Source organism: Musa acuminata, chromosome BXJ3-8 (assembly GCF_036884655.1).
Source record: "Musa acuminata AAA Group cultivar baxijiao chromosome BXJ3-8, Cavendish_Baxijiao_AAA, whole genome shotgun sequence".
NCBI lineage: Eukaryota > Viridiplantae > Streptophyta > Magnoliopsida > Zingiberales > Musaceae > Musa > Musa acuminata.
Window position 1 is genome coordinate 42,194,667 of NC_088356.1, and position 14,464 is coordinate 42,209,130.

General features: G+C 37.3%; 2 protein-coding genes across 3 annotated transcripts; both read right to left on the reverse strand.

Moving 5' to 3' along the window:
* Positions 1–2,302: 2,302 nt before the first annotated feature.
* On the reverse strand, positions 2,303–7,538 carry LOC135644561 (superoxide dismutase [Mn], mitochondrial-like). The gene is made up of 6 exons (XM_065162245.1): positions 7,117–7,538; positions 5,887–5,933; positions 5,667–5,792; positions 5,495–5,551; positions 3,925–4,002; positions 2,303–2,593 (listed from the first exon to the last, which is right to left on the reverse strand). The coding sequence occupies exons 1-6, from the start codon at positions 7,523–7,525 to the stop codon at positions 2,501–2,503; spliced, it is 810 nt and encodes a 269-aa protein (XP_065018317.1). The 5' UTR covers positions 7,526–7,538; the 3' UTR covers positions 2,303–2,500.
* A 572-nt stretch (positions 7,539–8,110) lies between these two features.
* Positions 8,111–14,265, reverse strand: LOC135644820 (UDP-xylose transporter 3-like). 2 transcript variants are annotated; one of them, XM_065162741.1, is made up of 8 exons: positions 14,027–14,265; positions 13,773–13,930; positions 12,484–12,668; positions 12,043–12,110; positions 10,679–10,811; positions 10,259–10,420; positions 9,914–10,186; positions 8,111–8,513 (listed from the first exon to the last, which is right to left on the reverse strand). In XM_065162741.1, the coding sequence occupies exons 2-8, from the start codon at positions 13,891–13,893 to the stop codon at positions 8,397–8,399; spliced, it is 1,059 nt and encodes a 352-aa protein (XP_065018813.1). In that variant the 5' UTR covers positions 13,894–13,930; positions 14,027–14,265; the 3' UTR covers positions 8,111–8,396. The 2 variants fall into 2 exon arrangements, with proteins under 2 accessions (XP_065018813.1, XP_065018812.1); XM_065162740.1 differs by having other exon boundaries at positions 13,773–13,943.
* Between the last annotated feature and the right edge of the window lie 199 nt (positions 14,266–14,464).

Consider the following 14,464-nt stretch of genomic DNA (forward strand, 5'->3'; position numbering starts at 1 on the left):
TATATATATATATATATATATATATATATATATATGTGCAAGGGAGTAAAGACAAATTTGTTTGGAGTTTTTTTGTTGTTTGAAAATGAGTGGCCACAATCAATAATGAATTAGTCATGTTCCGGACATCATTACAACTAAAAGATCAAAGAGGACAAGTTGGTCACCCATTCTGTATGTATCCAGTGGTCCAAGAAGTTTCTGGACACCTACATGCAAATCCAATACTCTCTCTTCTCTCTTTCTCTCTGTCTCTCTCTCTCTCTCTCAAATCTATCAGACTGAAGACTGTGGGAAGTGTCCCCTTATCCAAATTAAAGCATAAGAAGCCATGTAGGAAGGATGAAGAAGAGATGTTGTGTTTGTCAGTGGGACAACTTCAACTAAAGCTTTGGAAGAGTCACCCCTGTTGTAGTTAAATTTCTTCTAATACTGACCACTCCACCTTTCGATGTGATCAAACTTCTTTCAACTCTATTCCACCAATGATATCTCAACACAAGAAGTAATTCTTTTTTTTTTTTTTAATTTCAAAGCATATTTCTTATATTGTTGAATAAAGAATGTTTATAGAATACATAAGTTGTTTCTTCAAGTTCGCTGAGACACTCAATTCTCCATCAATTCCATCACACCCCCTATCGTCATCGACCTACTGATAGATTAATGAAATGGATTAGACCTTTCAAGGCATGGTGGAGAGAGTAGAACTAAATATTACAATGGGAAATGGATTCTTTCAGACCTTTCAAGGCTACAGTCCATATAGTATGTTTCAAAGTTTCTTGTTGTGTCCCACAACAAGAAAAAGAGGCTTTCAGCAAAGCAAACCACAAGAGGGAAGCATGAATGCAACAAAAGCTGCTATGCCCATGGAATGCTTGCGTACCAGGCAGTGGACTTTATACCTTCAAGGATGATCAAAACAACAAAAAGGTGTCAGCCTTGAGCCGCATGAAAGAGGAAAGAATGGTCAATTAATTTAGGTTTCTTATGGACAGCACTCACAGCAGAGAAGAATGATCCCTCGAATCTGAATTCACCAGGCACCACCCATGCATTTCATATCTTCCTTTTTAATTCTTTGCTTTGCAGCACATACTGTACAGGCTAGGAATCAGAACATAGTTTACGGGCTGGAAGTCTCCCAGTAGCAGAATAAGTAACTTGAGCATGTTGGAACTGTTAAAATCCTGAAAGATTTATGCTTCATGTTTAACTGAAAATTTATATGTTAATCTTGATATGCTTAGATAAACAATGCTGGATTACTGCCCTTTACTGAATGGTACTCTGAATTCATTCACAAGCTTGTCTCTGTTCTTGAGTTCATTGCAAGTTGGAAGCAAGAAGGTCTCCAGTTCCTTGCAACATTACAGAACATGAACATTAGAGAGCCTTATAATTGCCACAAAACTGAAATCGATGATCATCTACCGTCCGAATCGTGGATTCTTCTCCGGTAGGGACATCAAGGGATGCAGCATGAAGGACCACGTAATAAATACCAAAGACGAAGAACGAACTCGAAGCTCTCTTATCTCATACAGTATTTGGTGGCTCGTGTGGATGATCCAGAATGTAGTAGTCCTCATTTCTCTCACTGAGTTCTTCCTAGCTGCAGAAGATGCAAAGATATGGAGTTGTAAGTGTAGATGATCAAGATATTAGCAATCAACTCTCAACGACAAGTGAAGAATTGGATGCTGCAAGTCCAGTTATTATACTACCAAGTGAGTTAATATGAGATGCTTGTTCAAGCACACTTATTAGATCCAAACTTGGTTGAGGTTGCAGACAGAATGAGGTCCACAGTGTACAGGAAAGAGGCCATGAATGGGCAAGACAAAATGGAGTTTGAGAAGATAGCATAACTAAACCAAAAACTGCCAAATAATACTGAGAACATAGTATCAGTCCTTGTTGTTCTTCTGGTTCCTGGAGGTCCACAAACATGTGGTGTCCACAGATACATCTTCCTCCTCTTCTCTTCTCTTCCTAGCACTAGTAACCAGTTGCAGGAGTTAAAAAGAGTGTGAACCTGAGGGGAGAGGATGAAGGTGAATGCTTCATCTGTCCCTGTATGAAGATCATATGCCTTGGGCCCCAAAAGAACAGGTTGCACCCTGGCAGATTCATTCCTTTTCTTATATGAAACACATTGCAAGCCTTCAATAATAGTTGACCAATTATAGTTCTTGATAGTTACGGGGGTGGTCAAACCTGCATCATTTGATATCATAAAAAAATATAAAAAAACTAATTGTTGACCGGTAATAGTTCTTGGCTCGATCGATAAATATGAGGTCAAACCTGTTTCAGATAACTAAAAGGTTAATTCTAAACACGTCTTAAGTAATTTGCATGGAGGTGCTAAAGATTAATGAAAGGCAACGAAATGTACAGGGACAAGCCCTCATTTATTTGATACAGCAGAACAGTGACAACACACACAAGACTTGCATACGGGAAAACTCGTCAGCGGAACAAGAAGGGCACATCAGGCAGTCTCTTCATCGAACACTTCGCTTGCGTATTTCCAATTTATAACCTTCCAAATATTCTTCAGATAATCTGGTCTCACATTTTTGTACTGCCACAAAGCAGAAATTAAGTTGATAAATATAAACATAATACACATGAAGACAAAGGTCATGACAACAATTCCTAGGAGAAACACATCAACATCAAGAACAGTGAGGCATCAAAGAAAGACTGGGAATGCTCCAAAAACAGGCAAGTAGACTGATGTTGCATAAATGAACTTCCAACAATCCAATGATTGCATCATCACAGGTGATCAGGTGCATTAATAACAGGAAAACTGATCACGAGATTGACATAATTGTCTCTTTGGCTAGAAAGGAAAGAGTTTACATGTGAGCTGGTGCTAGTTGAAAACTTCTTTGCCTAAGATTGAAGAGCGGAAATATTCCTTTCTAATTCATGATGGACAGAGCAACTTATACTCCATAATGGGCAAGGTAGTTTTGCTGTGTAATGTAATAACATGAGTCTTCTAGTATCTACTACTTCACTATAGCTTCTTACTTCAGTGAAAGAGCATTTCATGCTCTTGACCATAATAGAAAAATATGACAAATCAAGCTATTGGTGAGAGTCTTATGCACTGGATCATCTTTTTGTTACTTAAATCATGAGAGTAACTTTCTAGCTAGTGAGTTAAAAAACTTAACAGTTGCTTTCTGATGACAAATTACAACAAGAAATAACAAGTACTATTTTCTTTCACTTATGCGTTGCGTAGATAACAAAATAAAATGACATTTTTTTCTTAACCAGCTATACAGAAGAAGAAAGATAAAGTATTTGACATATTTTAATGATAGTTACATAATTTAATATTATATAAACATTAAACGAATATAATATATTTAGCAAACTGTTTTTTTGCAAGAAAAAAAAAGTACAAGTACTACTACATTACATGAATTTTAATATCTGCAATTTGTATAAGTATTTTCTTCATATGTAACTGAAGTTCATTGTTGCATGAGCTTAAGCTAGATAACTCAATTGGCAACTATCTTCTAAGTCCAGTTTGAAGTTGATTTCATGAGGTTATAACAAAAGATACATAGAGAGCTATGTTGTTTTAAAGGATCATATCAATTTGTCAAAGAAGTTGATGTGAAATTTGATAAGATCCTTTTCTAGAAACTTTCGTTTTGGATTCCTGCACAAAAACAATCTAGTCACATGCTAATGAAGACACAAGTATGCACGAGATCACACATGCAGAAACAAGAGCATTCATAAATGCATGTATGCAGATTCTCCGTACTAATGCAGGATCTTGCAAGCTTCCAAAGAATGATTGCATCTCTATGGACCTATTTCTGCATGCCTGGCAGCCTAAAAATAACAGGTGGTCAACATATAACAGTAGAGGTCAGTATGTACCTGCAGGTAGTATGCATGTTCCCACACATCAATGCCCAGCAAAGGAACCAAGTTTGCACCTTTGGTCACTAGTGGATCCTGTAAATAAAAACAGTTAGCCAATTGTCTTTGGACATATACACAAAACAAAATAAAAATAAAAGACTAAAGCATAAAAGACAAGAACCAGAGGCTGGAAGTTATTAAAATAAAAGCAAAGTTACAGCAAATTTTTATTTAACACATTGAACAATCATAAATGACAGATAACAAAATGGAAACTCATGTTACATGTCTGAATCAGAAGTGTTTGGTTCAAGTTGGCAATATAATTACAGGCAGGTATCAGCAATCTAGCCACAGTATTCAGGTGGTAGCCAGTAGTGTTTAGAGTTCAATGGAACAGACCACATAAAAGAATGTGAGTTTTACAAAAAGAGATATATAAATATATCTTAACTCTCAACAATTTAGTCGGCTATATCAAGTAAGTTGTGTCAAAGCAATATTTTGTATAGCCTAGAATTATTATTCTAATCATGTGTTCCATTTTAGGGAAATCAGCCTGAAGTAACCAGTATTTATTTAGTTAGTTATTGAATGATGATTTTTTTTTATTTTGAGCTCTTTATTGGACAAATATAGTTGGCAAAATCTACTATGATTTTAGAAAATTGGTGATATATATTTCCCAAACAAACAGATTTAGAAAGTTAGTAAAGTGGGAATAGACACCTTAAATAAGCCATCTTAGACCAAATATTTAAGTTGTAAATCCCCCATAACCAAAGATTTTAGTGAACCACAAAATGGACACAGAACTTATACTTAAAACTGGCCAATCCAACTACTAGCTGCAAAACAATTTTAGACAACTAGTAGGCCATGCATTATGGAAAACATAAAAATAAGCTCCTAAAGCATAACAATGTAAATCTGCATGGCACAAGGTCCTTATGTTTATAACCACAATCTTCTACTACATGGATCATTTCGATCATATCAGATTCATAGACTTCAATTGTCTGACCAGATCATATACCGAATAAAAGAGCAAAATTCATGTCCTTCAAAACACTAACAAACTTGGAGGAAAAAGCTTTTCAAATGTGCCACGATCATGGTATGCAATTTCGAATGGTACCGCCAGGTACAGGCGGTACGTACCGGTCCGACGGTATACTGGTATGCGGACTGCTAACGTGCTACAGTAAAGAGAAAGAAATATTTAAAATTAGGTGTACCGCTCGGCATACGATACCGTATCGTACCGAGCTAACCTCGAAACACCGGTACGGTTCGGTATTGCATACCTTGGCCATAATAGCACTAAAATACAATTGCAAAAGTTACCAATGTGTAGAGAAGTAGCCTTATAAAAGTGATTATGTTCAAATGTTCAATGATTAAGGAAATTCTTCCAATGATCCTTCAATCATTCTTTTTTAACCAACCAAAAATGAATAACAAGGAACAAAATTGGCTCAGTTAGACTGGCTTTAATGTAATGACAAGCACAAGGAACTCAAACCATAAAAAAACCTAAAGTTTTGGGGGATAGAAGTATGTTACTCTGCAGAACAGATTTTACCTGATTTGCAGTGGTTTCAACACAGAGTTTCTTGCTTCCCTTATCCAGAGCTAACCACTGTTCCAAAGTAAGTCAAAGAGAATGAACAAGAAACAACCCAACAGATACACATCAAAAGAAATGGATCATTTGGTTGACTAAATAAAAAAAATAAAAAAATAAACAAACTCACCACCCATCCAGATCCCTGCAAAGCAGCACCTTCTGCATTCATTTTCTGCACCAGAGCCTCCAAAGAACAAAAGTCTGTATCGATTGCCCAACCAAGTGTGCTGTGTGGAGGCTCACCCCCACCTTCCTGCAAGATCATTTCCATAATAACATTTGCAGAATTATAAATATAAAAGAACAAGATGTTCCATAAGCAATAAAACTGGTGATGCTCCTCTTACATTCACAGGCTTGAGATTTTTCCAGAAGATCGAGTGGTTGATATGACCTGAAAGAAAATATCAAAATACATTGTTGAAATAATTCAAATCAAAACACAACAAAAAACCAGTGTCTTCAACTCCAATGACTTTCCAAGTGGTACCTAGATGGCCTTGTCCAGCAGATTATTGACAAATGTAACCATGAATCTGTTGATTCAGGGCAATATTATCTAAAGCTCTGATGTATATCAGTGTTGATTCAAGTCTAATCAACTCTGATGTAATGAAGATTACCAAATCTTGACAATCTGTCATGCTCCATATAAAATATATATATATATATATATATATATATATATATATACACACACACATATGTAAATGTATATGTATGTATGTATGTAAATGTATATGTATGTATGTATGTATGTATGTATGTATATATGTATATATATATATATATATATCTATATCAGTATGTGTGTATACATGTATATGTATGAGTATATATATATGTGTGTGTATACATACATGCATATATACAAACATATATATACACACACACATAGGATCCGGAATCCCATTGACAGAATTGGGGCTGCAGTCTTGTCGCCTCAAAATTAATCATGGAAGATCTTAATAATAGATCAGCGCCATTAAACATAATATTTGATGTTTGAAATGCTATAATGAAATATAAAAATGGAAGTAATCTGACATATGCATCAAATGAAGAAAATAAGCAGTTCCAGCCGCACAGTGTATATTTTGATTCAATCAACACCGTAGAAGTATCAGAATAGGTTGACTTTTTATATGTACTCATCTAACAATATTTAGATCAAGGCCAAATCATTCCGATCAAAAATTAAATCGTTCTACATCAGACTTTCGTGAATGCTTTTTACACTGTTTGTTTGTAAGAGTACGATGACAACTACAAATTATAATCAAACCATATGACACATGGATTCTAAACGTCTTGATAATTGTAGATTATGTTCGACGGAGTTGGTCTGTGATTTGGATCATATGCATTTGATTTTGAGGTGATGGGTTGAAGATCTCAGTCCTCCCGGTAGGATTACATATATAAAATACGTAAATAGATAAATAAAAATATAAGTGAAATCTTGACAGAACAATCAGAACAGTCTAATGGAGTCTACAGGCGGCCTATAAACACTAATCCAACTCAGATCCAGGGAACACAGAGATAAGGAGAAGAGGAAATGGTAACAGACGAACCTCCACCATTGAACTTGATGGCGCTCTGCAGGCGGACGACCGCGGATGCGTCCCCCTTGGCCACAGCCGTCTCGAGCTGCTCCAGGGCATTGTTGTAGTTGGTGACGTACGCCTGGTGATGCTTCTGGTGGTGGAGCCTCATGATCTCGCCACTGATGGCGGGCTCGAGGGCGCCGTAGTCATAGGCTAGGTCCGGGAGGGCAGCAACCGTGAGGCCCCGCGCCTGGCGAAGAAAACACCGATCTCCGGCGGCGATCGGACGGAATCCAGAAGCTGTTGTGAAGGCTTTCTTGGAGAAGAGGGTTCGGAGAGCCATGGCCGATCGCCCACAAGCTTTGGGATTAAGCCGAGGTGGTGTCACCCTGGCTCCTATTATACGGCAAAATACTATGGGCAACGTCTCAACCATCAATCCCAAAACAACGGCACTACGCTCGTCGGACCGGACCGGACCGGACCGGGCCGTCCCGCTTTAATTTGGAAACCAGTTTGCAGCGGATCGAAGAAAACCCAACCAAATCCGACCATTTTGCTCGGATAATATTTTTTATTTTTAAATATCATTTCATAAAAAACAAAAGTTTGTTGTAGATGGGATTGTCGATTTATTTTGTATAACTAAAGTTTGTTATAGATGGGATTGTCGATTTATTTTGCACAACAAAAAAGTTGGCTTTAGATGGGATCGAAGATAATATATTTAAATGATTTTATGGTATTGCATTGCAAAGTCGAGCATAAAACAGTGGTCAATGACAGATTTCCCCAAGAATGAATTCCAAGGCATGGTTTGATTCACTGCACTGGAAGAGTTCTGACGATCTGACAAATTGGGCGTGTCCCAAAAGCGTGTCCGCTTGGTAGTGAGAAGTCGCATTCTGTGGATGAAGAAATTGCACAGAGGCACAAAAGTCTCACTTGCAGATGAAACCGAAATCGATTTAACTCACGGAATCTACCAAATTATTACACCCGATAGGCAAACAAGAACAAGGAATTCAAGATTCTCACTTCATTTCCATGGTGTAATCATAGAGTTTTTGAGATACAAATTGCGGATGGCACCTTATGAAGAAGAATTTGATGCGCTTCACTGAAAGATTGCAAGAATCTAAATAAAAATGCACACGAGAACGTATGCAAATATAAATTGCCTTACGAACTGATTATGCAAAGCTTTTACTGTGATTTAGGAAAGATAAGGGGGTCTTCTCTTCCAACATCATGACATTCAGATAACTTTGGGTCTGCATGTGTGATGGTGTAGATTGGAGCAGATTTCAAGCACGCAAATCTTTGTTTGAGCTCCATACTGTTGCTGTTGGAGCAGCACCATCAGCATCTATGCCAGCTCCACTCTCAGCTCTCATCAAAGGGTCAGAGTCATTGTCTTTCACCTACAACGAGCTCAAAAGAGTTGATTAGCACATGTGGAAGTCATCAATCTTCAGATAGAATCGTGTTTTTTTCAAGAGCTTAGAGTAACACATTTGGGAAATTCCATTCGGATCACATTGAGAATCGCAATGATCAAATCGTTATTGTCAATGAAATTGACACTATTTGTCTAATTAAAGCATCATGAAGAAAACAGTGCACGAAGTGACTGAGTTAATGAGGTCCAAGAGAGTAGTAAAGACATGTAAATCAAACCCTCAGAAAACACCATCTCCGGATGAAGCATTTCATTTACTAGTTAGTTTATCAGTAATCACAAGGTAAAACAGCAGCATCACTTAGCAGTGGCATCTAACACAATATAAGCACAGAAATTAAATTTTGGCCTCTTTGCTAACGAAAAGATGGGTTTTAAATATTCATTGATGTGTCCAAAGACTGATGTTAAGTCACTGACACTAATGTTAACCTTCAAACCATAGGCACAGAGATTGAGACGAGCCCAGCTAGCAGGTTTACATTACAAATAATAAAGGTTTTATAAAAAGGGTGAACCAGTCAGTATGTATCAACTCTTACATAATGGTTGACCAAAAACCAGCGTCAAAACATACAGTTTGATACTGCTATGTACGTTGTTCATCTTTTTTGTTTTAATTTTATTCAATGACATCGGGCGATACATGGTAGTAGACCATCTAATATATCAGTATTGTATTCGTCCAATAGATTTACCAGAGCAGGCATTAGACCGGTACTTAAATCCTTGCAAAAATAATAGCAACTACTGTATAGCTTAAGACAAATATGATGGAATGAAGACCGAAAAGCACATGATAGATTTGCTTTACAAATGACTACCAATAGCATCCACTATGTAGCTCCTTGTGTTAGCCATGATTTACTCAAATAACCAGGTTGTTGAATGCTATAAAGTTGTTCTAGACCATTCAAACCATTTGTTCTAATTCTTGCTTCCAGACATATATATATTGGCCATGATCCTATGTACTATGAATTGCCAATATTTGGAATATCCTATAGCAAGAATTTAAGTGCAAATGTAACATATGATGCCTGGAATAGTTGACACTTACTATTCTGAATGAGATTATCAATCAACACACTCAAACCTGATGCTTCCACATTTTACTTCATATCGATTGATTGTGATTTTTTCAGAAATGAGGTAGCATGCAATACTAATAAAGATGGAGTGACTCTATCAGTCACTTAAACAAGGAAGAATAAGGCCTTGATTCTCTTTTAACATTTCAGTAACCCAAGAGGCTCCATTCTCCTCTAATCATTGGATGTCAGGAGCAAAGAGCAGGAGAGAATGCCATGAAGTGCTGGCTAGATTCTGATAATTATAATATTGAAAAAACCATAGCCATACCTGCAACATCTGAGAAGATGCTTCACGAGCTTTCTGCTGGCCCTCAATTGTGCAGATATAAGAATACAAAACCATACCAACGATTGCAACTGAGATCCCAAAGATATTCCTCCAACTAAATGGATCATGAAGTAAGACATAACCAAAAGTCAGAACCAGGCAAGTTTTGAGATGACCCAAAACTTGATATGTCACAGGCGACGTCTTCCCAATCACAAGAAATGTGCTGAAGTTGACCGAGACTGATATTAGGCATGAAAGCACAATGAAAACCTACAAAATAAAATTCAAGTATAAGATGAGATCTGCATAACTCAAAAAGGAAATTTAAAAGAAACTACTTACAAGAACTTGAGGAGTGTAATTGAATGCAAACACATTCTGGTTTGTTAGAAGCCCATCAAGAAATGGACCAGAAACGAACAGGGTTAAAGCTTGATAAGGGGCAGACTGATATAAAAGTTGGGTTGAGGAGACCTTAAACTTCTTTTGTATAGTGTTTGTCATCTGCATACCACTGGTTAAGGACTAAAGCAAGAATCAAAAGCATGACTCATTCGGTAAATACAGTTAGGAACAAGTTACCCTCGGTCAACAGTTACATAGAATTATCATGCTGTTATGGTATCATGCTAGCATCTAAACAGCACAGTGGTACATGCAAAAGTTAAGTTCTTGATGCTTATTGCCAGAACTTCAGTAGTTGAGTGTCACAAATGATTGATGAAATGCAATAAATAATAGAAATTTGTTATATAAGGATACAATTTGTGCAACACAAGTCGTAACTATTGCTAGAAGAGACAATACAGATCCCAGCAAATTAAGCTGCAAATCTGTCACGGTTGCAATTCCAACACCCAAAAGAAGGATGGAAAGTGAGAACTGAATACTCCGACTGCAACACAAGTATAAAGTATCAGTTAGATAAAAAAATTGATTTAGAATAAATACAAACAAGAGTCGAGTTCAATTTCTACATGTCTAAGCAAACAAAAAAATCTCACTGGCCTGGTAAATAACTGTAGAACAAAAATATATATTTGAACTTTGAAAGATTAACAAATGAGATTTCTAGACTTGTATATGAATACTGCACCATATGGACAAATAGAATGCAGATACCATAATCATCAATAAACAAAACTGGTTGGATTAATGAGTCATGATTGTCAGACTGTGGCTGTCACTTGGTGATCTTTATGCTTTATAGCATTGAAGTGGCATACTAGTCTTTTGCAGATGGAACATGGACATGCAAATGTTGCTTTAGGTGAATATTTAAAAGCAATCATCAAAGCAATCTTTAGAGTCCCTAATGTATTTATGAACCTTTTGAATGTAAATGTGGACCAAGTTACTTGAAACTTCTTCTAGGCAATCAGCACAATTGTCAGCACCGAGATTCTGGCTTGTTTCCAAGGTGAAGACATGATGTCAGGGAGTTAAGTAGAGTTTGGTTGGTCATAGTCCCAATTTCCAGATTTTTTAAGCATCAAGTAGTAACGATACCATTTATGAAATGGACGACCCCATGATGTATATCAAATTGTTCTGGATCAAAGATGTATATTGCCACCGTGAATCCACTTTTGCTGAAGTGTTCCCTCCTAGAACTTCAAGATGGTCCCATTGTGACGGTTTAAGGTTCAAGTAAGTGAAGTGGAATTCACATTGTTCTGAGTCTTCTGACTCAACTTAGGTAGGATTTGCACCTTAAAAAAATAAATGATATTATGCACAAATTTAAAATTAAAATCATTACAGTTATTGTAATTGTTTTACAGATTACAGCTATTAAAATGAATATAGTGAAATATATAACAATACATTGGTAGAGAGTAATCCTTGGTACAACAGCAAAGTTACTCCTTGATGACAAAGGTTCAAGCCACATAATACCTTCTCGTAGGTGAACCTCCAGTACCCACATTGGTGGAGACTGATGCACTGGATGTCTCCTTTCAAACAATAATATAGCAGTATTTTTTATTTAAAGTGCCTTTGTCATTGGACCAATAACTCTACCACTAAGCATAACAATGGGTTTCGCAATTATTTTCATCTAGAACTACTAAAATTGCTTAAATACAGTATATAAAAAATTGCAAAATACAATGTATTCATACCTGAACTTCTTCGCCAAAAAGACAGTCTCCAGGAAGACGGTACAAGGAATGATTGCTAGCTTCGTCATCTGGATAGGAAGTATGCCAGGAAGGTACACGAATCAGAACTAGTAAAAAAAAGGAACTATGGGGAAGAGAGATATAAATAATGCCACGAAGAAGTACTGTAGCGCTTCCATGATGGCTGAACTTAAAGATAAACATTAAACCTACAGTTAGAACTACCAGGAGACCAGTGACACATACATGATTGTCCAACTCCAAATATTAAATGGAGTCAGAATGACCAAGATTGATGGCAAAATACATCCAGAAGTAGTACACTTGTAGTTTTTTAGTGTCATGCATTCAAATTCACCATAATCTCTAAATACTAATGCAGGAAAATCAACAAGCTTCAAAGACAACCATCCATCCACTACTAGAAGAATGTGTATGTACCTGATAAAACCCAACAGAGTTGAAACCCAGGCTTAAATTTAATAGCCCTATGGAGATTCCATTGAGTACTCCAAAACCCAACACGGCCTTTCGATCAAAAGGTTTGTGCTCAAACAGTTTCATCAATAATGCCACATGAAGAGAGCAGAAGGTAACCAATAGATGCCAGCTTGTCAAAGTAGTGGCTGAGAATAACAGAAAACATTATAAACATTCATATTTATTAGCAATATCTAATAAGCAGTCAATCATCAGACAGTAGCAGTCATCTACGGATCAAAACAAAATTCAGATCATATTATATTTGCAATACATAATAAATTATGTGGACAAGTCTTTGTGAGATATCAGATTTCAAGAAAATATTTCTAGTAAGAGATAACCTTAAGGAATTTAACTTGCAAACGTGAAATGTTTTCTTCATTTTCAGGCTAAAATAATAAATTATGTGGACAAATATTTGTGGGATATCAGATTACAAGAAAATATTTCTAGTAAGAGATGACCTTAAAGAATTTGACTTGTAATTTTTTCTTCTTTTTCAGGCTAAAATGGTTATGACATTAATTGTTCAGGAAAAAATGGAGATCAATGAAGCCTGGAATTTTATTTGAAAATTGCAATGTTCCTTGCAAGTGCTACTATACAAGGGCTCTTGCATATAACTTTTCATACTTGATTTGTATATTACACTAATCAAGCCACTCAGTTTTATGCTCCACCGATGCTTCTACAGTGCTACACATCTCGCTTTCAAGTCTTAGTTATGAATATTGTCAAACAAACATCATTCCTACAGTACTCCATTGCTTGACAGCAAAGTGTTGTTTGTTTCATCTTCAGATCAATATCAGTATTCAAAAGAAAAGTTCCTTTAAGATTCTATTCTTTGTTTTGTCATATTATAAGCATTTATACACTCCCAAGAGATTGCAGGTGTACACGACTTGTTCAGCAAATGACCATTTCGAAACCTTTGCTAACAACCACACGCAGCTGCACAACCAGCTCCCAATTTAACCATGTAAAAGACATCTAGAAGCTTATTTTTCTGCTGGGTGAACGTTAATCGTGATGCAGCATGAAACAAGCATGATCAACCATCAGCCGATGAATTTCTTTTCTGAATGGCTTATGCCACGGAACAAAGTAAAGACGAAATCATCGAGATCCACACCACGGCGAGTATTACCTAAACGAGTTATACAAGCTATATATCGATATACCCGAAGCATTAGAAAAATCAGCAGAAACCAGAAAAGCGAAATATAGATCATCAGATCTCATACCAAATATGAAGCCAAGGGAGCTCATCAACGCCTTGTTACAGATCACGATCGACACCGACGAGACCACCGACAGGCTCAGCGCTCCGACGGTCCCCAGCTGGAACCCCGCGCCCTCGCCCATCTCCAATCCAATCGAAATCCCCTCTCACTTCCTCGATCTAAAAACCACACCTTTCCCCCATGGAAACAAACATCAAAACCCCCCTAGAAAAGAGACCCAAAATCTCAAATCTTTTCGCAACGCAAGAACTCACCTCATCATCACCCAAGAACCGCGACGAATCCGACGCCCAGCCGGATCAGAGGATAGATCCCAGGAGTGGGAACCCGGATCTGAAGGGAGATGCAGAAGGAACACAAGATCTGCGCCTCTCTCCCTCCGCTTCTGGGGATTGGGAGGAGCAGAGGGCGGGAGCGAGACAGCGAGCGAGTGTCGTGTTGCGCTCTAAGTCGCGTCGCCAAATGTTACTCGCCTTCGCCACCGGCCTTAAAAATGGCGAGCTAATTGCGGGAAATTGGTTACAGGATCCCTTAATCGGTGAAGCCAAACAAACGGAATCCTGCCATTGGAGTACACCGGCCGCATCCAACGGTTGACGAACACGCGATCTTGCCGGTAAGTTTGATCGGATGGTTGGCGTAAAAGAAATCTTTCTGGCAATTTATCATATTGATCCATGTCATATGTTCTT